At 49.6% G+C, this 24,005-nt stretch overlaps 9 protein-coding genes across 9 annotated transcripts; 5 read left to right on the top strand and 4 right to left on the bottom strand.

Annotated features, from left to right (window-relative positions):
• Positions 1-281: 281 nt before the first annotated feature.
• N7511_002052 (pepsin-like aspartic protease) lies at positions 282-1,684 on the top strand (the record flags this gene model as incomplete). Its single annotated transcript, XM_057124477.1, has 3 exons — positions 282-626; positions 684-1,556; positions 1,604-1,684. The coding sequence occupies 3 exons, from the start codon at positions 282-284 to the stop codon at positions 1,682-1,684; spliced, it is 1,299 nt and encodes a 432-aa protein (XP_056986636.1).
• A 154-nt stretch (positions 1,685-1,838) lies between these two features.
• Positions 1,839-3,197, bottom strand: N7511_002051 (NAD(P)-dependent alcohol dehydrogenase; the record flags this gene model as incomplete). Its single annotated transcript, XM_057124476.1, is given in 5 exon segments — positions 1,839-1,871; positions 1,923-2,039; positions 2,100-2,582; positions 2,597-2,971; positions 3,021-3,197. The coding sequence occupies 5 exon segments, from the start codon at positions 3,195-3,197 to the stop codon at positions 1,839-1,841; spliced, it is 1,185 nt and encodes a 394-aa protein (XP_056986635.1).
• A 426-nt stretch (positions 3,198-3,623) lies between these two features.
• On the bottom strand, positions 3,624-5,399 carry N7511_002050 (RNA methyltransferase, TrmH family; the record flags this gene model as incomplete). The annotated part of the gene is made up of 1 exon (XM_057124475.1): positions 3,624-5,399. One exon carries the CDS (start codon positions 5,397-5,399, stop codon positions 3,624-3,626), a length of 1,776 nt encoding a protein of 591 aa, XP_056986634.1.
• A 236-nt stretch (positions 5,400-5,635) lies between these two features.
• On the top strand, positions 5,636-10,245 carry N7511_002049 (uncharacterized protein; the record flags this gene model as incomplete). Its single annotated transcript, XM_057124474.1, has 3 exons — positions 5,636-5,956; positions 6,011-9,692; positions 9,788-10,245. 3 exons carry the CDS (start codon positions 5,636-5,638, stop codon positions 10,243-10,245), a joined length of 4,461 nt encoding a protein of 1,486 aa, XP_056986633.1.
• A 2,639-nt stretch (positions 10,246-12,884) lies between these two features.
• N7511_002048 (uncharacterized protein) lies at positions 12,885-14,562 on the top strand (the record flags this gene model as incomplete). Its single annotated transcript, XM_057124473.1, has 3 exons — positions 12,885-13,328; positions 13,387-13,456; positions 13,514-14,562. 3 exons carry the CDS (start codon positions 12,885-12,887, stop codon positions 14,560-14,562), a joined length of 1,563 nt encoding a protein of 520 aa, XP_056986632.1.
• A 2,031-nt stretch (positions 14,563-16,593) lies between these two features.
• Positions 16,594-17,819, bottom strand: N7511_002047 (mitochondrial 37S ribosomal protein mS35; the record flags this gene model as incomplete). Its single annotated transcript, XM_057124472.1, has 2 exons — positions 16,594-17,198; positions 17,255-17,819. The coding sequence occupies 2 exons, from the start codon at positions 17,817-17,819 to the stop codon at positions 16,594-16,596; spliced, it is 1,170 nt and encodes a 389-aa protein (XP_056986631.1).
• Positions 17,820-18,039: 220 nt separating this feature from the next.
• alg13 (N-acetylglucosaminyldiphosphodolichol N-acetylglucosaminyltransferase catalytic subunit ALG13) lies at positions 18,040-18,728 on the top strand (the record flags this gene model as incomplete). The annotated part of the gene is made up of 3 exons (XM_057124471.1): positions 18,040-18,328; positions 18,416-18,554; positions 18,605-18,728. The coding sequence occupies 3 exons, from the start codon at positions 18,040-18,042 to the stop codon at positions 18,726-18,728; spliced, it is 552 nt and encodes a 183-aa protein (XP_056986630.1).
• A 465-nt stretch (positions 18,729-19,193) lies between these two features.
• On the top strand, positions 19,194-20,454 carry N7511_002045 (actin-related protein ArpA; the record flags this gene model as incomplete). Its single annotated transcript, XM_057124470.1, has 3 exons — positions 19,194-19,961; positions 20,021-20,335; positions 20,392-20,454. The coding sequence occupies 3 exons, from the start codon at positions 19,194-19,196 to the stop codon at positions 20,452-20,454; spliced, it is 1,146 nt and encodes a 381-aa protein (XP_056986629.1).
• A 2,677-nt stretch (positions 20,455-23,131) lies between these two features.
• N7511_002044 (DUF3602 domain-containing protein) lies at positions 23,132-23,620 on the bottom strand (the record flags this gene model as incomplete). The annotated part of the gene is made up of 1 exon (XM_057124469.1): positions 23,132-23,620. One exon carries the CDS (start codon positions 23,618-23,620, stop codon positions 23,132-23,134), a length of 489 nt encoding a protein of 162 aa, XP_056986628.1.
• Between the last annotated feature and the right edge of the window lie 385 nt (positions 23,621-24,005).

Below are 24,005 nucleotides of genomic sequence, written 5' to 3'. Positions count from 1 at the left end.
AACAACACTAACCCTAAGTCGTCCGCCTATGACGAAAGACACACCATCTAGATTGCGACCCGATAGCACATGCACTAAATGACTTGTCCAGCCCAGTCAAAGCTAGTGAGGATATATAAACCACCATGACGACGCGTGCTTCAGCCGCCCCACCAGATTCCCCATTGCATGGCACCATCCTGCAATCATCACAAACATAAATAACACCAGAGACCCTGCGGACAGATATGTCAATTTTGAAACTCCTCAGATCGAAACTCTCCCGCAAACCACCACCCAACATGACGTCCAGAATCAAGATTACAGCTAACCCGCGCTACCAGAAGTCCGGCACGAAGTCGTACTTGTATGCCATGCGCAAGTACCGCTTCACCCCGACACAGGGTGGGCCATACACGTATGGAACGACCATGCATCAGACTGGCAGACAGTACACCGATAAGCCTGTCGGAGGCCGTGCCCATTTGCAGCAGGTCATGCAGAAGAAGAGCGTTGACAGTGACCAGGTTGGTCAAGTTGGCGCTGATGATGTTCAGAATGATGCCATGTATTTGGCGGAAGTTGGTATTGGAAGTCCGGCTCAGACCTTGAGTTTGGACTTTGATACTGGGTCCGCAGATCTCTGGGTGAGTGTACATTCAGGCTGTGAGGCGTGGGGAAGTTGGACTAATTTGGGCTTGTAGGTCTGGTCGACGAAATTACCTTCTCAGACCCTGTCGCAATACACGAATCATACTGTCTTTGATCCGAGCAAGTCGAGTACCTACAAAGTGAAGGATGGTTCTACTTGGCAAATCTCGTATGGTGATGGCTCTTCTGCGTCTGGTTTAGTTGGCAACGATGATGTCAACATCGGTGGACTGGTTGTGAAAGGCCAGGCTATTGAATTAGCTGAGAAGCTGTCTACTCAGTTTGCACAAGGCGCCGGCGACGGACTTCTCGGACTCGCTTTTGGAAATATCAACACCGTCCAGCCCAAGGCTGTCAAGACACCCGTGGAGAACATGATCACCCAATCCGATATCCCTAAGTCGGCTGAACTGTTTACGGCTAAGCTGGGATCCTGGCGAGACTCTGATGAGCCGGATAAGGGCGAGTCATTCTATACATTTGGATATATTGACCAGGATACCGTCAAGGCGTCTGAGGCCGATATCTATTACACGCCCGTCGATAACAGCCAAGGTTTCTGGACCTTTGACTCTACTTCGGCAACTGTGAATGGAAAATCTATTGCTCGGTCCGGAAACACCGCCATTGCTGATACTGGTACTACTTTGGCGCTGGTTGATGATGACACTTGTCAAGCCATCTACAACGCCATTGAAGGAGCGGTGTATGATAATGACAGCCAGGGTTGGATCTACCCGTCTAACACCACGGCTGATAATCTGCCTGTTGTCTCCTTTGCTGTTGGCGATCAGCAGTTTGTTGTGCAGAAGGAGGATCTTGGCTTCGCTGAGGCTAAATCTGGTTATGTCTATGGCGGTATCCAGAGTCGAGGTACTATGACTATAGATATTCTTGGTGATACATTCTTGAAGGGTGTCTATGCAGTAAGTCTCACTTTTCATTCCGTGGTCGCCTTGACTTACGCTTTTAGGTCTTCGATGTGGGCAATATGCGCTTTGGTGCCGTGCAACGAAAGGAGCTGCACCAGAATCTGTCCGTGCCTTCTTCTTGATATTTAGACATGACAACTGGTTGCTTTAAGATTATTTGAAACTATAAGAGGCTCATGATGCTATGTTACAATTGAAATTTCGTGGTTAAATTAAATGTTTTACTTGCTTGATCATCTCATAGCGACTTCATTTACTACGTTCTTAAATAAATTACTAGTCAGCCCACTTGATGATGGGCTTGATCACCTGGAAGAGTATGTCAGCATGGCCTTGAACAAATGTAATCGGCATACATACAGTGCCAGCGTGTAAATCATGTATGGCTTCGTCGAAGTTATCCGTTGTATAAATCTTGGCAAGCTTGTCGATGGGGAATTTTCCTTGTTTGTATAGATCAACCAGCTGAGGAAGAAGCTAACCACACACAAAAACGTTAGTCGAAGCACATATAGGCAATCATGAGAAGGTAATTACCTGAGCAGGATCTGCGCTGCCTTCGATGGCACCAACAATCTTCTTGCAGCCCATCATAAAGGACAGGGGGTCGATATTGAGATTTGAACCAGGACGAGCCACGCCCACAATGGCCAAAGTACCCTCATGGCCAAGCGAGTCAATTCCTGCCTGAAGCAGTGCGATCACACCAGTTGTATCCAACACACATTGAACCCCCTGAGGGAAGAGCTCAAGCAAATGATCCTTCAGATTGGAGATGTTCTTTGTGTTCAAGGTATGCGATGCACCCAGAGACTTGGCCAACTCAAGCTTAGCATCAACGATATCAACCGCGATAATATTCTCCACGCCCTGAGATTTTGCAGCCAGCAAAGCCGCCAAGCCAACAGCGCCCATACCAAAAATGACAAATTCACTCTTCGGCCTCGGTTTGAGAACATTGAACACCGTGCCAGCACCAGTGAGATATCCACATCCCAGGGGAGCCAGGACAGCCATATCCTCAATGGTAACACCGGAACTAGGGGGGCCTTGACAACAGATCTCTCAGCAACAATGGCCAACTTGCTCATAGATGATTGACCGAAGAATTGGCCGCGCAGTGGGCCCTTGCCACCCGGAAAGGCGATAGGTGAGTCGGCGGCATTGGGGCCTCGAACGCCAGCAAAGTTGAGAATCGTCATTTGATCACAGAAGCCATTTCTACCGTCATTGCAGGGATTGCATGTTTCCCCGTGGCAGGAAGTGAAACTTAGGAAGACAAGGTCGCCTTCGCGGAGGGACTTGTCTTTGACTTGACTCCCGACGCGACGCACGACTCCTGCGCCTTCATGGCCTAGCACCGCTGGGAAGTCACCAACTGGTATAGTGCCTTGTTGGACGACGATATCCTATTCATTTTAGTATGTCGAAGGGGCATTTCGTGTGGCTCGTACTTACTGTGTGGCACAGGCCTGTATACTTCATCTCAACAAGAACTTCATTTGATCGCACTTCGTCTAGAACCACATCTTGAAGTATGAAGGGGGCACCGGCTTCTTTGACCACGAACGCCTTTGTCGGAATTTGCTTCTGTGGGATCGTGGAAGCCAAAGGAGTGGTTGCCACAGGGCTCATTGTGGAAATAAAATATACAGTTGATGTGTAGCTGATTGATTTCAAAAATGCCCCAGTATCGAAACAGAAACCAACGTTGCAAGTGAGTAGTTGAAAGAGATCATATCCGGGGAAACCCAGGGTGTTTTATGGACAAAGACCCAAAGTTGAGATCGGATTTGCGCCCCCCCCCCGCAAGTCCGATCTGATCCCCACAAAGTTTCTCTTCGGCGACGAATCTCGGTATATCGAAGTCGAACCCCCTGAATCTGGTTCTACTTCATTTCATTAAGGGCTTACCTTTGAATAGGTGGTTAGAGTACCAGGGGCTCTAGAAGTGGATAGTAACATGACCAAAAAATCAGACTCCATGCAAATGTAGAGGTATCTCGTGTAAATGCTAGTTTTAACTTATAGTACAGGATAATTATTACAATGGTCACCACATCACCACATCTTAACAGTCTCCTTCTTCTCTTTCTTTGGGGTTTCCGCCACTGCGAGTGGAGTTCGTAGGAACTTCTCCATCAGGAGTGCCGCTGCAACACTCACATTCAGACTGTCGATACGGGCTGGGTCGGACTGAACGCCAAGCACAGGGCTATGACGAGCCCCCGGAATGCTAACTGTCGCATCGGCATGCGACTTGATATGCGAGCTTAATCCAGACCCCTCACTGCCCATCATCACCACGCTGGGGGAGGTCATGATTGGCAGATTGCCATCGGCCCCATCCAGATAGACAGAGCCGGGCCCGGGCGCATCAGCGGCGTAGAATTTCCAGCCATTCTTCTGCGACCGTTGAATGAAATCGACTTCGTTTCTCACGTGTAGAATGGGCATATTCTCGGCTGCACCGGCAGACGCCTTGATGGTCACAGGGGACAAAGGCGCGGAGTTTCGGCCCGCCAAGACAATAGCATCGATCCCCAGGAAATATGACGAGCGTATGATAGCACCCATATTACCAGGATCGACGACTCCATCTAGCAGAAGTGCAACGGGGTATCGCCGATCTTCATGCGGGGGTGAAGGTTGATGAATCGGGACGCGATCATCGGTGCCATTTACCGCAGCTTCTTCCCGAGTTTGGGGTGCCAGCTCGACTCGGAAGCTCTCTTCGGATATAGAGTCGACGGCCTGGAAACCACGCACGGGCAGCTTGGGCAGGGGTGATGCCTCTAGAATGCATCCATTGTGGGGTCGTCCTGCGCTCATCTTGTCCATGAGGCGATCCCATCCTGCAAATGCCATCTTGACTTCAACGTTCTTGGATAGTGCCAGTTTGCGGATTGTGACCTTTCCTGCGCTCAGCTCTTCCTCTACCGCTTGGTAGATGTAGAGTTTGTACAGTTGACGTCGGCTACAACGCAGTGCTGCTTCCACGGCACTGGTTCCATAGATGAACTCGGACGCTGGTGTAGTATAGGGAATCGTGTCCGGAACCTTGACGTTCTCCTTGACTCGTTCAGGCATACCGCGAGTCACCTTGTGCGCTCGCGACTTGGATTCTTTCTCCTTGGGTTCTTCGGGCTTGACTCGTGATAGTCTTTCGAAGTCTGTATCTTGACGCCGGTCGAATCTTGGCTCACGGTCACGAACCGAGTATTCACGTTCTCGGAAATTAGGCTTGCGTTCACCAAATGGGGTATCACGGTCACGGCGGGGTTCGCGCTCGCGGAATCTTGGCTCGCGGTCATGAAATGGGTTTCCATGTTCTCGGAATGTAGGCTTGCGGTCACCGAATGAGGTATCACGGTCACGACGGGGCTCGCGCTCGCGGAATTGTGACTGGTGTTCACGAGGTAGGGCTTGGAAACTGCCAGTTCGAATAAACTTGTCTTCATCGAACTCAGTGTAAGCAGGCCTGTCTTGGCGCACAAATCGTCGACCTTGATTAGATGAATCGGGGAACGGCTCAGATTGTGCTCTTGGTGTGAAAGGGGAATCATTGGATTTCCGGAAATTTTGCCTGCGATTGGAGTGTGCATCATTTGATTCCCTTGATTGTCGTTTCCCATATTGTCGTGGCTCGTACTGATCTTTTGAGAATCGGGAATCGCGGCCTCTTCTTTCGTTCTCTCTTCCATCCCTCTCATCTGAGTACCCTGCTTCCCGGCGGATTCCTCTTCCAATAGCCGAATTCAAAGACACATATCGTACAGACGGACTGAGTGTCCGCAAGGGTGATTTCCATCCCAATCTCGCGATACTGGACAACATCTTCGTTTGTTTCTTGAGACTCGTGAACTTTTTCGGAGATATCAAGTGCGGTGTAACGTTTGTCCGCTTATCGTTATCGTGTCGCGCGGCGCGCTCTTCTTTCCAAGGTTCTTGAAGACACACAGCTCGCTCTTCGTGTATGTTACTGATGCATCAATCTACTCTCTTACAGTCTTGCTTGAGCCGCTCAGCGGCTCCTGTAGCATTCTGAGGCTCTGTGAGCCATACACTTCACAATGTCTTCTGTCGACAGATCCGCTTCTTCGGATCCCGAAGCGACTACTGCTGAATTGCTGGGTCCTTTTGGCGACTCCGCATCCCTTACTCCCGCAATCGCTCTCAATGACAAGCAGACCGATCTCACGGCAGAGCTCGCCGGAAGCTCAGCCAACGACAATACAAAGATGTCTTTTGAAATTGTCCCCCCTAAAGTTGACCATCCCGAGCAGTATGAGCACTTGCCTGGTCACTTCATCGCGCACCGCATTCTCGAAATTGACACAAGTTTGAGCGAGCAAAGGCTCACAGTGCGGATGAAAAGTGGCGAGCGTCTGACGGTTTGTTTCAAGTATGCTTGCTTGAATTACATTGACTGACCTTTAATCTCATAGATGACCCTCGATCGTCTCATGAGTCAAAGCAATGGCTTTAAAGCATTGCGCGACTTCCAACAAACGTTGCGCGAATTCAGACATGCATTGCGCGAATCACCCGATCCTCTTTCAATGGAGGAACCACGCACCTTGAGTCACTTTGGCGGTGATGCAGCAGATGATGATCGTGATTCTGGCATAGATTGGTCGATGGGCTTCGGATCCAGTGCAAGTGACAGGCCCCGGCGAGCGGCAACAGAAGCCTCGTTCGCGGCATACTATCGCAGCGATGATGACGATAACGACGAAGCGGACAGATATTCTACCGAGACTGGCTTTGAATCAGATCAAATATCAGATGACGGTGATGACGAAGATCGAGAACCAAGTGATAGTCGTCGCCACAGGCTGAAACGGCGCGCAAAGAAAAAAGCTTCTATCCGGTACTCTTCCGAAGAGTCAATCGTCTCCGCGAATGGAACACGGGTCTCAAGTCGAGTGCGAAAGTCCACCCGGCGCAATTTACAAGAACGAGGCGAAAATGACGACTATTCAGAGTTCGAAGAAACACCAAAGGCCCAAAAGTACTCCGGCGCGAAGGAAACCTTCCATGCACTTCCGGAACACGCAGAATTTAGAGTTCGGCATAATGAAGCCTGCAAGCATTGCCATGGTTATGATGATGACTCCGAGAAAGGCCCATTGGTGTTCTGCCAGGGTTGCACCTCCACCTTTCATCATAGTTGTCTCGGACCTCGATCAATGAGGGCCCATTTGGTGACCAAGGTGGACGAGGGCGTATTCGTTCTTCAATGCCGCTACTGTGTGGGAGCTGTCACAGAACGACATGACCTCTATCCTCACTTGGGTCACTGTGCTGTTTGCAGGAAGGCAGGTCCCATGTCAAAACCTTTGCGGGAGCGGCGTACGCCTAAGGAAGAGCAAGAATTGCGGCAAGCCAATGGTGGCAACGATCCAATCACCCCCCTCGATATGTCCCGTGTGAACAACATTGACAATATCTTGGTCAGATGCACCACATGCGAGAGAGCGTTCCATTTCGACCACCTTCCAGGTGATGGTGCGCAGAATCAAAACCAATTTCCTAGTGATGGCTGGAAATGCAAGCATTGTTCTGATGCCCCTGCTGAGATTGGTACTTTGGTCGCGTGGCGGCCCATTGACCCCAATTCCAAGAACAACCAGGTCGAAATGAACGCAGAGATTGATAAAGAATACCTAGTCAAGTGGAAAAGCAAGTCCTATTTCCGGGTCACTTGGATGCCCGGAGACTGGGTCTGGAAATTGTCCCCTTCTACAATGCTCAGCTCATTTTACCGGAATGCCAGGTCAACCAAGCCCAGGTGGACCACCGAAGAGGCTGTTCCTGAAGACAATTTACGGGTTGACATCATTTTTGAAGTGAATTACTTGGGTGAGGCCAGCCTCCCTGAAGATGCTACAAATCCCAAAATGATCAAGTCTGCATATGTCAAGTACAAAGGGTTGCCTTATGAAGATTCGGTTTGGGAAATCCCCCCAACTGATGCGGAACAGTTGGAAGACTTCAAAGCTGCTCTCGTTGACTGGGCTCTCCGCGATGAGATTCGTCCTCCAAAGCCAAACGAGCTCAAGAAGCGACTCTCGATTGCCCGTTCCAAGAACTTTGAAGAAAGTCTCGTTTTGCGAACACAGCCAGCGCTTGTTGTCGGTGGTGAACTCATGGAGTATCAAATGGATGGTGTGAACTGGCTTTACTACATGTTCCTTCGACAGACAAATGCCATTCTTGCTGATGACATGGGACTTGGAAAAACCATCCAAGTCTTGACTTTCTTTGCGGCGTTAATTGAAAACCATGAATGCTGGCCATTTTTGGTCGTCGTCCCCAATTCAACGGTCCCGAATTGGCGGCGCGAAATCAAGGCGTGGTCGCCCAAGGTTCGAGTTGTCGCTTGGTACGGATCTGCAATTTCTCGGAACACCACCCGGGACTTTGAGATGTTCAACGATAAAAAGGAACTGTGTTGCCACATCGTCATTGCATCATACGAAAGTATGATTGATGATGATGCAAAGCGTGTTCTTGGAAAGGTCAATTGGGCCGGTCTCGTAGTTGATGAAGGACAACGACTCAAGAGCGATAAAACCATACTCTATGATCGCCTTTCCAGAATGAAGTTCACCTTCAAGGCTCTTCTTACCGGAACACCCCTTCAGAACAACATTCGCGAATTATTCAATCTGTTGCAATTCCTCGATAGCAGCAAAGATGCTGAAGAGCTAGAAGATCAATATGGAGAAAACCTCGACCAGGCGGCCATTAGGGAGCTACATAGCATGATTCGACCGTGTTTCCTGCGTCGCACCAAAGCAGAGGTCTTGCCTTTCCTCCCTCCAATGGTACAGATCATCATTCCAATTTCCACGTCGGTTGTCCAGAAGAAGCTCTACAAGTCGATTCTTGAGAAGAATCCGCTACTCATTAAAGCCATCTGCAAGAGACAATCTGGTCCAGTTCCTAAGAAAGACCGACAGAACCTGAACAACATCTTGATGCAGTTGCGAAAGTGCCTCTGTCATCCCTTCGTGTATAACGAAGATATTGAGGAACAAAGCCATGATGCCGAAAACACCCACAAACATTTAGTCGAAGCGTCCGGCAAGCTTAAATTGTTGAGTATAATGCTTCCTCAGCTTCAGAAACGTGGAAATCGAGTCCTCCTCTTCAGTCAGTTCTTGCGGAACTTGGACATCGTTGAAGATTTTCTCAATGGCCTTGGGCTTAAATACCGTCGTCTGGATGGACGCATGGCCTCGAGAGACAAGCAGAAGCAGATTGATGATTTCAACGCACCTTATTCCCCCTATTTTGCTTTCCTGCTCTCCACGCGTTCTGGTGGTGTTGGTATCAACCTCGCCACCGCAGATACTGTTATCATCATGGATCCTGATTTCAACCCGAAGCAAGACATGCAAGCTTTGTCGCGTGCCCACCGAATTGGACAGAAGAATACGGTTCTTGTATTCCATTTGGTGATGCGTGCGACTGTGGAAGAGAAAATCATGCAAAAGGGCAAGAACAAGATGGCCCTCGACCACGTACTCATCGAACGTATGGACGTTGATGACGAAGAGGAAGACCTAGAATCTATCTTGAAACACGGTGCTCAAGCTTTGTTTAGTGATGACAATTCTGCCGACATTCAATACGACGCAGACTCTATTGACAAGCTTTTGGACCGAAGCCAGGCTGAACAGACAGAAGAAATTGCTGATGAGGCAAATTCAAATTCCGATGCAAGGGAACAGCCACAATTCAGTTTTGCTCGTGTCTGGCAAAAGGACGGCGGAACTTTAGATGAAGTGGTTGAGACGGAAGATCTGCCTGTGGATACCACAGCATGGGAAAAAATTCTTCAGGAGCGAGAGCGTGAAGCTCAAGAGGAAATCAATCGTCAAGCTGAGGGGCTCGGTCGAGGTAAACGAAAACGTGCCAAAATCAGTTACAGCAATCGTCGGGAGGACGAAGACTTCCGGGGAAGCTCCAGCCCTCCTCCTGCGCCACCCTCCAAAATGCGCAAGTCTACCGTCGAGGAAGACACTGATTTCCAGGCACACGACAACGAGAGTGACTCTGATGTAGGCATGGACTCGGTTCCCGACGCTAACGATCTGGATGTTGCTCCAAAGATGCCATGTAAGAACCTCCTTCTCCCTTTATGCATATCTTTCAAACTTTGCCTCATTTGTCTACCTATTGAATACATCTTGCTCACAAATTTGACCATCCAGCCCGCAAATTTTGCCGCGTCGAATCACCTCCCGTTTCGATGGCTACCGATGGTGCATCGAGTCCATACCACTTATGCGTTGCCTGCAAGCAGAGCCACGCCCCCGGATATTGTCCACTGCGCCGAGCAGGCTTTGAATACTGTGGACTGTGCGGGGTGGCGCACTTCTCGTTCCGGCGGGTGTGCCCGCATCTGCAGTCCAATATCCAGGTCGAGCGAATGATGACCGCATTGAAAGCCAGCAACGAAGATCCGAGCCTTGTCAGTCTTGCTCGAAATTACCTCGCTGGGATTATAAACTCCAACGCGCAAAAGAATCGTATCAAAGCGAAGATGAGCAAGACTCAAGCTGCTGGGCTTCCAAGCCCTCGGTCAACGATCAATCCTACCGTTCCTCGTCCAGAGGTCGGGTCACAGGTTATTGACCTAACCGACCAGGGTACTACCTTCAACAATTGAATGGTAAGGCTCGTTTTTTTTTTTTTTTTTGGTTTGTCTTTCTGGGAGGGTTCTGTGTTCACTTCGGTTATGAAGCTCTATCTCAACCGGTGTCGATTCGTTGGAAATTGGACCGGGTGAAGGGATCAGCGAACAAATTGAATGCCCTAGTGGGGGTGGAGGTGCAGCGTTCGGGGCAGATATGCCCTATTCAAGATACCCCATTGTTTTCGAGTAATGAAATGTTCAAATGCCCAGTTCAATATTCCAGGTCCACCTGATAAGTCAGTTCTTGTACTGTCAAAGTTTGTTGTTGGGCAAATTTGACCAATAGCCCAGTAAGGAGCCCGGTCTAATATATAAACTTGGCTACGTAGCGGGTGGCCTACGGGTCGGTCACAAGCGTGTCGTAGTCGGTTGAGCAGTCCTCTCGCTTACCCACTATTTCTCCCACCGCTCCTGAATACGCGCTGGAACCGTACGCATGGCGGCTGTGGCGAGCCGGATGGTCGGTCGATCCGTTCCGGGGCTGCAACCCTCACTGATCGCACCTCCCGCATGTTGAGAGCCGCGCACTTTGCACTGCTATCAGCAGCTTCGTGGCCCGGCACACCGACATGAGCAGGGATCCAGCAGAGGGTGATGTTAGTTGGTCTTTGTGGGCCGGACCGAAGAGCCCGTACGTGATCATAATTGTGACTGAGGAAGTACTGGCCCGATGGCCGCTGTGGGTTTTGGACTGCCTGGATAGCAGCCTCGCTATCAGAGAGACTGGTCATCTCTTGAGCCGTATCGTGGGCCACATTGTGGAACCCCTCTGCCAAGTCGGCACGTCCGAGACAAGGATGGAGTTCATACTAGCCAGCTAGCTTGAAGCTCTCAAATTATATCTCAGGATGATCATGATGCCTATTTCTCTTCTTCTGTGGGATTTAAATGGGGTCAAAGTGCCTTGTTTCCTACGTTGTGCGATTGTTGGCTTCTGAGAGCACGGAAATTAGGTCAAGGCAGATCACGTGATATTGGGCTACGACCTCACTGTTTCCAGTGCGTCAATAACAGTGGGAAAGAGTAGTATGAAATGGATTTTGTAACCTCTTTGTGTCTTCTTACCAGTCAATGTGTGTTTGGTATGAGTTTGGATGTATATAAGGAGAGAATTCTGGGGTTTCGGCAGAATGGTTGCTTTGGTATGGTATGGTATGGCATCTATTATCTTCCGGCGGCAGCTGGGCACCAAATTGGCTGCTTGTAGCCTCTGTTGGAATATGCAGATGTGCCGAGCTAGGTATTTATGTAACTGTGCTACCTGCGAAATCAAATCTAGCTCAAAACGTGCGGCAGGTCGCCAGTTGACTGTGCGTCAAAGAGAGACTAGTTACTAGCTCGACATGAATGAAAATCTCACGACCCAAAACATACAAGTCTGGTGTCATAGGCATCCATGTACAAAGAGCGCAGGCAGATGCATAATCTTCCCTTCCAATCCTCCATGTGATCCCGATCTCTCCCTCATCGTCGAAGGGTCTTTGACCAGCTGTAAAAGTCGGGGTGAAATCAGACAGTTGGCATGCCTTTCCTTTTTCTTCTTTCCATCTGTCAGTGTGAATCTCACAGCCGTGTTGGTTCCTATCCGCGCACAACACACAATTGAAACTACTCAACTTCGCAGTCTGCGGAACCTGGGTATGTCTTTTGTCTGCCAATTTAGAATATTTGAGATGGTTTTCTTCCTGTTGGAAGCAGGAATAGATATTCAAACCTGTCTTTTGTGGAACTAGTCAGCAAAACAGGAATGTATGCTACTTCAGCGGACTTTCAAAGGCATAAAAGATCTCGACTTTCTATCTAAGCCCTAGAGATACTACCGGCATATCCAGGTCAATGTTGCTGCTTGGAAGCATCTCGGTTCCATCTTTCTCGTTATACTCGGTTGCTTTGCCGGGAAATGAATAGTGCTCATATCAGCTCAAGACCAATCTGATACAAAGGAAGACCAAAATACAATGGGGATAACGCACACATATATCCCAGCACTGACCGGGGTCGGCCCTGCGAGCAAGATCTCATTGGCGGAATTAAATCGCTCATATCACTGCCCCGGCAAATCCGGGGTTAATCGGAAGTCCGGGGGGAATTAAGCAGCTTGGGTTGAGATTAAGGTTTCCAAAATGTGAACTCGAGAACTGCAGTCAGGAATCCATGGGCCAATGAGAAAGCCTGCTGGTATATCAAGGTTCAAAAATGTGAACTTTATTTGCGCGGTGGCGAATTAATCCGAAACCTTCGGAGATTAAGCTCATCAACCCTGGTATTGTTGGAATCTGGAGAAGCAGCCTCACCTTATATTGACCGTCTCCGTCGCGCATGTCAATTGCGATATACATTCGCCGGCTATGTCGGCTTTTTGGGTAATTTAGAAAATGTCAACTAAACTTAAATTGCGGTCCATCATCGTGTTGCTGCCTTCTATAATCTCTCACCAAATTGTTTTGACATAAATATCCTCTTCTCGTCTACAATCTCTCTTTCTTTCCTTCTTCTCCATCCCTCTCTCTTTCATCGTCTGTCTCCTTTCGTAACTCGCACTTCACGCGAAGGGCGTTGTTTTGCTTCGTTTTCCTTGCATTTTTTGTTAGCTACTTTTTATCTACTTCATCATGATGCCTCTCACTGCACTCGCCCAGCACTTCGTCACCCGCGGGGACGGAACTGCGGCGTTGATGATTCCAGCAGATGAGCTCCCTACTCATCTGTCTATCCGTGGCGTTCCTCGCACCCTGCAGGCAAGTGACACCCAAGGCATGATCAGCTGTGGTGTAGCTCCTCGTCGAGCTGAACCATGGATCATTGATGGGACCGTAGCTGGACTCCCTTTCGTCAAGACTCCAGAAGACCTTGCTGAGTTGACTGCGACTCTGGGTCGCATCGTCAACGATGAGACTGTTTCAGCCGACTTGCGCAAGTCGGTTCAGGAAGTCCTCTACAAGGGTCTTGCTCTGGCTGACCAGGCCCCCGCTCCCACTAACGCCATGGTCCCACACGTTCTGATGGCATCGGCCCCTGCCTTCCTGCCTAAGAATCGAACATCGGGTAAAGTCAATGTATGTTCAAACTCTGATCTGCGAGTGAGCGCTCAAATTGCTGACATCTCTCAATTAGCACCCAATCAGGAAGAAGGTGTACTGCTCTTACTGGGTACGCCACGGAGAGTGTGACTACTCCCAGCAAGGTATATCAACTCGCACACATGGTATCTCAAATTCGAGACTGACTCTTTATATCTTAGGCTGCTTGTACAAGCATGAGATGCCTGAGGACATGGAGATCCTCCACCGGATTGGGCTCCGCACTTACCCAAACTGGTGGCTTGAGCACCTGGGACTGCCCGTCCCGAAGAATAACCAGCGCGGCCAACAGCGCATTGCGGCAGCTCCTTATGCCATCGGGGCATCCGCCCATGACACTGCCACCGTGGCTCAGCCCACCGTCGCCTCGAGCACTGTCGGCTCCCGCGGCCCACGCGGCAACTTGGGTTGGAAGGACCGCACTGCCAAGGAAAAGAACTTGGCTTCCACCGAGAGTGGACCCGTACGCAGCCCGTCGGTGTACGGTCGTCCAACCCAAGAGGGTTTCGCTGGGTCCGCTGCCTTTCCCCAGCGCCAGGCTATGGGAAGCCCAATGGCTCCCGCGATTACCACTACGCAGTCGGTCACACGCACTGCTTCCAACAACAGTGCCGACCTTGTGAACACTGGTAGCTCTGGCGCGTTCACATCTACAGCTGCTGATAACCGGGCTATGGCCAAAGGTCCTTTTGAACACGGATTTTTCGGTGCAGCCAACACCGTTGACAAGACTCATCTGAAGTCTAAGTCTCGTCTTGCTCACCAACGCCACAAGGCAAACGACTCCTCCATCGATGGTGGAGTTAGACTTCCCACGGACCTGTTCAGCCACTTTGGCACATACTCTGTTCTTGCCGACATGGATGACAATGAAGACTTCACTGCTGATACTGAAGCTTCTTCTCAGAGCAACATCGCAGCTCGCTCAACCTCCAAGTCCCCTTTGAGTGAGATTCTGTCTGAAAGTGACCCCCTGGAGGGTGATAACATCCGCGACGCCTGGGGCCCTGTTGGTACCCCTGTCAGCCCACACGCTGTGCGAGCCACTGAGTCTCAGACTGGCTCTCCTGTTCCTGTCGTTCAGTCCGCCAACCATCCCGCCCCCGTCCAGGCTGCCACCCCTGATTCTGACGGCTACCAACACCAGCGAAATGTCACCGCTATCCGTGGGTTTCCCACTGTCTTCTCCAACGTCCCACGCCCGAACTAAATGATACCATCACTGCATTCACATGGGCAATGACTTCACTACTACTTCGTCATGTGAAGCGACTTTATTGTCCACGATAATGGGTACATATCAAAGTCATACTATTTTTAAAATGGGTGTTCTTTTGACACATGTATTCCTTTATCGAGTGAGACATGGTTGGCATCGATCAACCATGATGTGACTATCTATCGGGATAGGTGAACAACGGTGTCATGTTTCTAGGGTTGTGTTTTTCTTTTCTTCATATTTTTAGTTTCTTTTTTGTTGGGCTGCCATGTACCCAACCCTGTGTTAGCAAGGATATGTTTCTGTTGTTTGTTTTTGTACTGGGTGGTAATACCCCCAAGTCTGCGAGTGCTCTAGTGGCATGTGTTTTTTTGTTTTCTGTTTTTTTTCTTGCGTTATTGTACTGGGCGATGATACCCCAAGTCTGCAAGTGTTTCAGCGACAAATCTGTCGCTTTCTGTATCAATGGTTGCACGGAGGTGATGGAACTGGCCGTGGGTAAGGAGGTGAAATGCCCCGGTCTTCGTGCAGAAACCAAATGATAAATTTTTATCTATTATTAATTTTCTCGCCTGGCTTGTAGAGGTGTTTTGCGCCGTTGTAAGAATGAGGTAGCAGTCATTCGGGAATATTAAACGATATGATATCTACCTTATAAGGATCCATGACGAATAATAGATGGTAGGCGTGGCCAATTCCAGGAAGAGCATCGTTGCCTGCATTGAAAGCCACAACTAGGCTTCCATCGCCATGGATGTATCCATAATCTCTAGTTATAATCTCTAGTTCATATGCCTTTCTTCCTACTGAATCAATCAATCAAAGTTCAATTAACCTGTTGCATCCTAACTAGTGTTGCAATGGCCATGCAGTTGCTTATCCAATTAAAGCAAGAACTTGCCGTACGCCTGATAAAGTTAATAACAGTACAGAAATGGGCTGGTCCTCAGCGAGAGACTAGGTACTAGCTCGACATGGATACAAATCCCATAACCCAAAACACAAAAAAACCGGCCTTTAAGTTGGCTAAAGTGGTAGTGTAGGGAGACTTTTGCAACGATATATACACCGTCTATCTTTCTAACCTCCCACTTCTATATCATCCACCTCTCCCCTACAAATCCTACATCGTTATCAATAGAATCCGTTCTCTATCCTCACATCGGCCTCAATTGCTATTCTAATTGTTCATAGCTGAAGTAATTTTGTCCAATTCGGCACCGTGGATTCGAAGAACGAATCGAGGGTCTCTCTACCCTTGACCGTTCTCGTAAGTAGTGGTGAGTGTCCAGCGTCTTCAGGACTCTGCTCCCTAGCCTCTTAGTCTTCTGTTTCGTCGTCGGATTCTAGCTCAGCGTGTTAGAACTAAGCAAGGAGGCCGGTTTGGTGCATAAACTTGGCCACGTAGTTAAGAAGCCGTTTGCGCGCAGATCCCCGTACGTTTCACATTGGAGCAAAACGAGTTTGAGGGTTTAACAGCCCTCTCTGTAGGGGCTTCGGTCAGTTTCTGATTCCTTGATTTTAATCAAGAAGTGCCGAAGCGCAATACGCATCGACCGCATCTTAAATTAAGATCGAGGATCTCGACCTCGAGAGGCATTCATATAGCCATAATACCCTCTTTTTCGGCCAATCCAGTGGGCTGAACAGCCTCCTCACTTTCCCACTGCTTCTTCCACCTGAGGTTTGACCAGATCTGAAATGCATTAGCTGCATGTCTCTTACAGGCTGTAGTCGTCCGTTTCTTGCCTTTTGGTTGATGTCATTGAATTGTGGATCATAGCGCTGGAGCAAACACATCCTGTACGCCTTTCAAGAGGCGGCCTGAAGCCGTCATTCTCAACATAGATCAGCTACAATGGATGGGTAATACAGCGAGTCGCCAATGCATGGAATAAAATGACTATAGTACATTTGAATAAATAATGGATGCCAAAGATCCGAAATATGCGCCCGCGCCTCGCAAATGTCTGCCAACAGCTTTTCAAACACACCCAATATACAGTCTACAGTGTGGTTCTCCTATCGACGACCCACCACCTTCTTGCGGGCACCGGCACCAACCTTGACGGCGACGCGTTCCCGATCTTCCGTGGCCTTAGCGGTGAGTGCGGGGTTAAGCGAAGGCAAGACCTTGATAGCATCGGAGACGATGCTGTTACCATCAACGAGGGCCTCACGGGTCTTCTCGGCAGCAAGACGATCCCTGCGGCGAGCGGCGAGTTGCTCCCGACGGGCATCATTCATTTTCCATGACTCCGGGAACTGGAGACGGACCTTGGGCTTGTGGTGACGGAGGTCGAGGGGAATATCAGTGAAGGCGTCACCTTCCTTGGCCTCCTTGATCAGGGAGTTGACCAGATCGGCTAGGTAGCGCTTGTTCTGGGCGCGCGAAACGTACTTCTCACTGGACATGCGGACGATGTCAGTCTGCGGGTTGTACCGCGTGCCGGCCAGCTTGAGGAATGTTTGGCGCTGAGCTTCGGTGAGGTACTTGGGAGTCAAATCTTGGGAGGCGAGTTCCATGACAACCTTAGGCTCGGCTGGGTGCTGTTCGCCCATGTAGGTGGTGTAGCGGAATCGGAGGATGTGGTTGGAAGGAGGCAGGGAGAAGGGCTTGGCGAGCTCTGTATTCAACATTAGAGGGCGGAAAGACAGGGCTGTCCAAGAAAATGTAACTTACTGCTCAACATGGGCATATCCCATGCCGTAATGCGTGCATACTCTCGCATCTCGCGGTGCAACTCTAGCTCTGTGTATGCCATCGATGTAATTTCATCATCGTTGACTTCCTCGTCACCATCTTCGACCTGGGCGAATTCATCGGGATCATCCTCAGCCCAGAACCCAGCCCTTCGGGGGTGAATATCCTCGAAGCGCATGTCGTCGCGCTTTTCGAGTTGCTGCAATTCCTTCTCAATCAGCGCAAAAGCTGCCGATCGCTTCGCAGGGTCATTGAACTCGGCGGCCATGCGAGCGTTCTCCGCATCGAATTCCGTACGCTCCTCGGGCGACATCAAGTCGTACATGGATTGAAGCTCTTTGGGCATCGTACTGGGCGAATATTCCGGCACTGGTGGCAACTCGTCCAGTGTGAGGTCTTTCGGCGGAGGAGGTGGCACAGGGTCTTCCTGGGCGCGCCTGAATGGCGAAACCGAAAAGTGTCGGATGGGGGAAATTGAAGGGGCAATGAGGCCCCTTCGCACCATGAGTCGGGCAGGCTGAGCCATTGACCGGATTGAAGCCATTGTTGCGGGGATACAGTGGATTAAGAGTTGTCGACCTGTGATGTTTTTTGCGAGGTTCGGCGGCGCAGGATGCACTAGCCAAATCGGGTTAGCTCGTAAACGATCACGTGACGCCGTCCTCATATTGACGTTGCGATATGTAAACGAACTACACTTTCTCTCCAGACATGTTTTGTTTACTGTTAGGTTAAGACCCCTTGGATCTTTAGGAGTCGTCTCCATGAAGCTGTGCTTTGTTACTGTGGGGGCTACGGCTCCATTCGAGAAGCTCGTTGAGCAGGTACTGTCTCCACAGTTCCTGGAGACTTTGGCCCAGCGCCATTACACCCATCTTCTTATTCAATACGGAAAACATGGCAGTGAAGCGTTCCATTCATTTGCTATTGGCAATCAATCAGACTATGGTCTCACCGTCGGAGGCTTCGACTCCAAGCCCAGCATTGACCAAGAGCTATTGATGACAACTGAACGAGGTCCTCAAGACCGGGGTCTCATCATCAGTCATGCCGGTATGTCAGTCGTTTTACACGGATGTCGTTTGAAGATATCGTTGCTTTGTTGTTCGAATGTATGACCGGTCACTGACATTACGATAGGCACTGGGTCTGTTCTTTCAGCCCTACGTTTGGGCACGCCTTTAATCGTTGTTCCCAACCCTGATCTCGCGGATAATCACCAGGAGCAGCTTGGTCAAATTCTGCAGAAGTACAAATATGTGATTTGCAGCTCTGTTCAGTAAGTCACAACTTTGTATACTTTTGTTCCATTTACTAATAATGGGCCAGGGAACTTGGAGTATTGACCGTTCAGCGTGCTGAGCTTCAAAAAGCCGAGGCTTACGATTCACGTTATGGAAGAAAGGACGGATTTGTGGACTGCATGGCTGATGAGCTGGGGTTCCTTGATTAGGTATTGCTTCAATCGATTTTCCGTGGCCTGAATTGCGATATTGTCTTTTTCTTACGCATGGCGTTGTGGTTTCATGATTCATGACGGAATTCGTTTGGGCGTTTGATAGCAAATTCAATTACTGAATTACTCTTGATCATAAAATTGACTTGTAAACCAATTTCATAATAAAAAGGTCAACTCGAGTGCCCATAATTACTGTGAGCTCAGTTCTCGAGGTCGTTATACTCCGAACTACTAAGCATGGCCAAGTGGCCCAAGCTCCTTGTTGACTCCCGACGCGAAGCCGCAAAACCTCCCTGAATCAGAAACACGAACTACGACGCCCAACCACCAACCTCATTAAATACGCTAATCCACCAATTCGACTCCGCTGATCCCTCCCGAGTCGTTCATTCTAGGCCGAGGGGCCGTGACACTTTCGCCTCCTTACCCGACTTCACCCTCCCCCAAACACTCCCCGCAATGACAGAGGCCACTCTCCACAACGTGCCAATTGTCATCGACAATGGCAGTGGCACAATCCGAGCTGGATTCGCTGGCGAAGAAATTCCGTCATGTTACTTTCCCTCATTCGTCGGCCGTCCCAAGCATCCACGGGTGATGGCCGGTGGTCTGGAAGGAGACTCGTTCATCGGTTCACGCGCACAAGAACTCCGCGGCCTCTTGAAGATCCGCTACCCACTGGAACATGGCATCGTCACAAATTGGGAAGACATGGAATCAATCTGGCACTACGTCTACGAAAACGAACTCAAGACCCTCCCCGAAGAACACCCCGTCCTCCTCACGGAACCGCCGCTGAATCCACGCGCCAACCGTGATATCGCTGCCCAGCTCATGTTTGAGGCTTTCAACGTGCCGGCTCTGTATATGTCTATTCAGGCTGTGTTGTCGCTGTATGCGTCTGGTCGCACTACAGGTGTGGTCTTAGACTCTGGAGATGGCGTTTCTCATGCCGTCCCTGTCTTCGAGGGTTTTGCCATTCCAAACAGTATTCGGAGAATCGATGTCGCTGGTCGCGATGTTACAGAACAGATGCAGTTGCTGCTGCGGAAGGCTGGCCATGTCTTGCACACCAGTGCTGAAAAGGAGGTCGTGCGTATGATCAAGGAGAAGGTCTGCTATGTGTCCTTGGATCCCAAGCGAGAAGAGAAGGAGTGGATGAACAGTTACCACAAGTCGGATGCAAAGGCCGTTGACTACACTCTTCCGGATGGACACAAGATCAAGGTGAGTTGAGACAGGTCACTCGTCGCAAGGATCGTGACAATACTGACATTTTCCTATAGATCGGTCAGGAACGCTACCGCGCGCCTGAAATTCTCTTTGATCCTGAACTTATTGGTCTTGAGTATCCGGGTGTCCACCAGATCGTTCAAGATGCCATTACTCGCACAGATCTTGATTTGCGCAAGTCGTTATACCTCAACATTGTTCTTTCTGGTGGTTCAACATTGTGCAAGAACTTCCCTGATCGACTGATGCGTGAGATCAAGAGATTGGCCGTTGAAGACATGAAGATTCGAATCTCCGCGCCAGCAGAGCGCAAATATACCACGTGGATTGGTGGTAGCATTCTTGCCGGACTAAGCACGTTTAGAAAGGTATGTTGATCCCCCTAGATCACGATCAACCCGTCCAACTAACCCGATACCTGTAGATGTGGGTCAGCGCAGACGAATGGCACGAGGACCCCGAAGTCATCTTCAAGCGATTCGCATAAGAAACCAGTCCCGACCAAGGTCCTCTATGCCACAGTCACCATCATTCCACGGGCAGCCATATTGGCTGTCGTGGCGTGGGTAAAGGTCCATCTCCGAATCTCGAAACAAGCATTCCTCCACGATACAGCGAAATCCGTCCACATCCTGTCAATATGATTCGATCATCATGGATTGCAATTGCAATCGGTAGTCCATGCTAGAAATGATCGACCAATCCGAGTCCCGTGTTCACGCGACTTTTGATACCCCCGTCTCTATTTACCTCTGCAGTTCATGTCGTCTTGGCATTGGTTCTGACCTTATCTGTGCAAATACATACTCTTCTTCTTGGGACTCTGCTTAACACTTGCAACTCGTAAGTTGTATGGAGCATATCATCTATCATCCTTCACCTCGTAGGATATAAATTATTGCGTTGAATCAAGTGACATCGTACTATCAATAAAACTTCTAAATCACGAACAAGTAATCCATTCCAATTTCCAAGTTGCCATGGCCACCCAGCATCCCTCCATGACATCCTGACCAGCCACTCACTAAGACACCGTCATGAAGCAGACCTTCAACCGAGCCAGCTCAAAGATAAAGAATAAAGTCGGCACAAGTGCAGCCACACCCCAGATGCACATCAATTGCGATCGATTGCCCCGCACATTTCCGTACTTCTGCCACACCAAATATGCAGGAAGACATTAGCGCAATGCTCTAATTTGAAGACACCATGAAACCGCAACATACAAATGGCGACACGGCATCACCGAGAAGTGTATTTACCACATGATCCAAGTACAGCCGAGATCCCATCCAGACACTGTACAGTACATCCCGCAGAAGTCGACATCCGCCCTATGAGAGTCTCCAGATACTTCACATGGACAGTACACACCGAGCACGGGCGTGTACAGTCCAGTAGAAACAGACATACAGTACAGTACAGCGAACCTACAATCATACATCCTCGCCTTGTCTTCGCCAGCACATGTGTAGATCGCACTGTACCTGCGAGTTCTATAGTACCCTATGGCAGTCTCCAAGCTCTCCACATGCGACACGTGAAGCAACACGTCCGATCTACTGTAAGCTGGCAGTACCCCGTGTCCTTCGTACGTGGATTTACGTGTCAATCGTACAGTAGATGTGGACCGGTCCCTGGACCTGGACTTGAAGGTGGAACTTGTGGGTTTCCATTTGGATTCTGATGCTGTTGATGTGGGTCGTGGCACGTTTCGGGCGTGCGGGTTGCGACTGGTTCGACGGGTCGGTTGAGTGTTGAGCGTGTTGGGTTTTTATTTGGACATGTGTGCGTGATTTTTGAATTGAATGGGGAGGTGGGAGTGGCTTTGTGGTGGCTTTATAGAGTAGGTTGAGGGTTTGGTAAGTTGACTTGACTTATTGGGAAGTATACTTCTATGGTGTAGTTGAGATTCGGGGAATACAGGAGTACTGCGGTTGCCTCGGATACACGTATATTGTCAAGAGTCATAATGATCATACTATTCGCAATGGACTGGTACGTCTACAGTATGCAAGTCTTTGGCAAGATGACATCTGGACCTAAATATCTCCAGGGCTGGCTCCGACTTATCCGGAGAAAGGGTTAAGCGAATTGAACAAGAGCCCCAAAGTCTAGACCAGAATATACGAATAATCAAACCTGAATACGAAAATAACCAGAATAAAAACAGAATTAAAACCAGAATTCACTAAGAAAAAAACAAGAAAAAAAAAGTGAAACCAAACGTGAAAATTTTCAAGGTCGACCGACTGGTTCACCGACGCGGCTGGAGTCGCCTACCCGCGGCCGGCGGCGTGACCCAACAATGCTACAAGGCGATGGCGATGGCAATGTCGCCATGAGTCAAAACGGCCGAGCACGAAACTTGAAATTGGCGTCATTTACAATGTACCAATAAAAATTTACAGGCAATTTACAGAAGAAAATAATGGAAAGACCAAATCGGCCTAGGCAAAGCCCAGACATGTGTTCATTGTAAAAGTCGACTATAAAAAAGTAGACCGACCAGCGCGAGATTGGGGGGAATATGTATGTTGAGACACAAAAAGCAGCTAGACAAAGAGACTGGTTGACTCGATGATGAGACAGACACATAGGAAATGAAACAGAAATCTCAAATCAAATCAAGTCACAAACTCCCGAGAATGATGTTGCCAGACCCGTGGGTGCGATGGCGCGAGATCAATTCTTGAACAGCGTGCATGTGAATATGATGTATGGATGTTGAAAGGTGACCACCCGGGTTCCAGAACCTGGCGATATGCTGGTATGGAAGGTCTTGCTTTATTGCAAGGGATCCGAGGATCCGAAACAAAGAACGCCGGTTGTCCATGATGTGAGAAACAGGTCTCGGTGTAAGAAAAGAAAAAACGTGTTGGAAGATGGAACACGGAACATTGAAGATTGTTGAGGTCGCGGGAATTGGGTATCGGCGACTCAGAAAGAAACAAACGGGTATCAAATGTCTTGTAGAAGACTGAACTTTTGGATGTGATTGAAGACTCGTGTTTCGGTCTGGGTCATCGGTGGACGTCCCGCTTTGTTGATATTAAAAAGGGAAATGGATTCAAAAGGAAACAGAAAGACAAGAACTTTTTTTGGGGTTGTCGTAATTTCATAATCTCGTCCAGGACGAGTGTCGTGGTGTTGATGCAATGCATCTAGGCAGTGCCCTTGAGCTTGCCCCAGCCCTTCTCCAGGCCACGGCGAGCGATGTCACGAGCACGGTCAGCGACAGAGCCCGTGCTGGAGTTGGTTGCTGTGCTGGCAGCCGAGTACTTGCGGCTCAGGCTGGCGCTGCTGGAGTCGTCGCTGCACATGGTGTTACCGGCGCCGCCACGGCCAACGTGGTAGACGGGGGCGGCGCGGCGCAAGTCGCGCTCGAGCTCTTCGTCGAAGCTGAAGATGGCGCGCTCGCTGCTGCTGTGGACGTTGCCGGCGCCTCCGCGGCCGGCCATGAAGGTTGTCGGTACGCGAGAGTCGAGACGGGTCAACGAAGCTGGACCGGTGGCAGTATGCGAAGGCGTTGTCTTGGTGTTCTTGAGGCTGACAATGTTGCCAGCACCACCACGGCCGGCGTAGACTGCTGGGCGGCCTGCGCGCGGGACCGAGGGGTGCGGTTCAATAACGTGGTAATTTGAGCCCGGCATGATGAATAGTTGTGAAAGCTGGAAAGTTGTAGAATTAAAGGTTGTAGTGAGTTGAAGGTGCAGATGTATGAATCAGACTAGCTGCGAATGCTATAATGGCAAGTCCATGTGAGGCTGGCAAGATTTTCAGTGTGAAATACTATGGGGCTCTCCCTAGCAACAGCGGGGGGCAGAGAATTATATAGTCCAAAGGCCCAAGAGTCACGATGTTCCACCAGGGACCATCCACGGGTCACAAGGTGCCTGTGGAGTATTTTTCGTTTTTTTTTTTAATGACCCAAAGCCTTTCGTCATCGAGTTTACAGCGGCCAGATGTGTTGCCTCCTTGGGTGCTGTGTCAGCCCCTTGTGACCAGTTCAGGGTCGATCATTGGCTGTGCACCTCT

This window comes from Penicillium nucicola, assembly GCF_028828085.1.
Source record: "Penicillium nucicola strain IBT 29836 chromosome Unknown utg000002l, whole genome shotgun sequence".
NCBI classification, from domain to species: domain Eukaryota; kingdom Fungi; phylum Ascomycota; class Eurotiomycetes; order Eurotiales; family Aspergillaceae; genus Penicillium; species Penicillium nucicola.
Note: the sequence above shows the minus strand (reverse complement) of the source record. Positions and strands in the feature narration are given on the sequence as shown.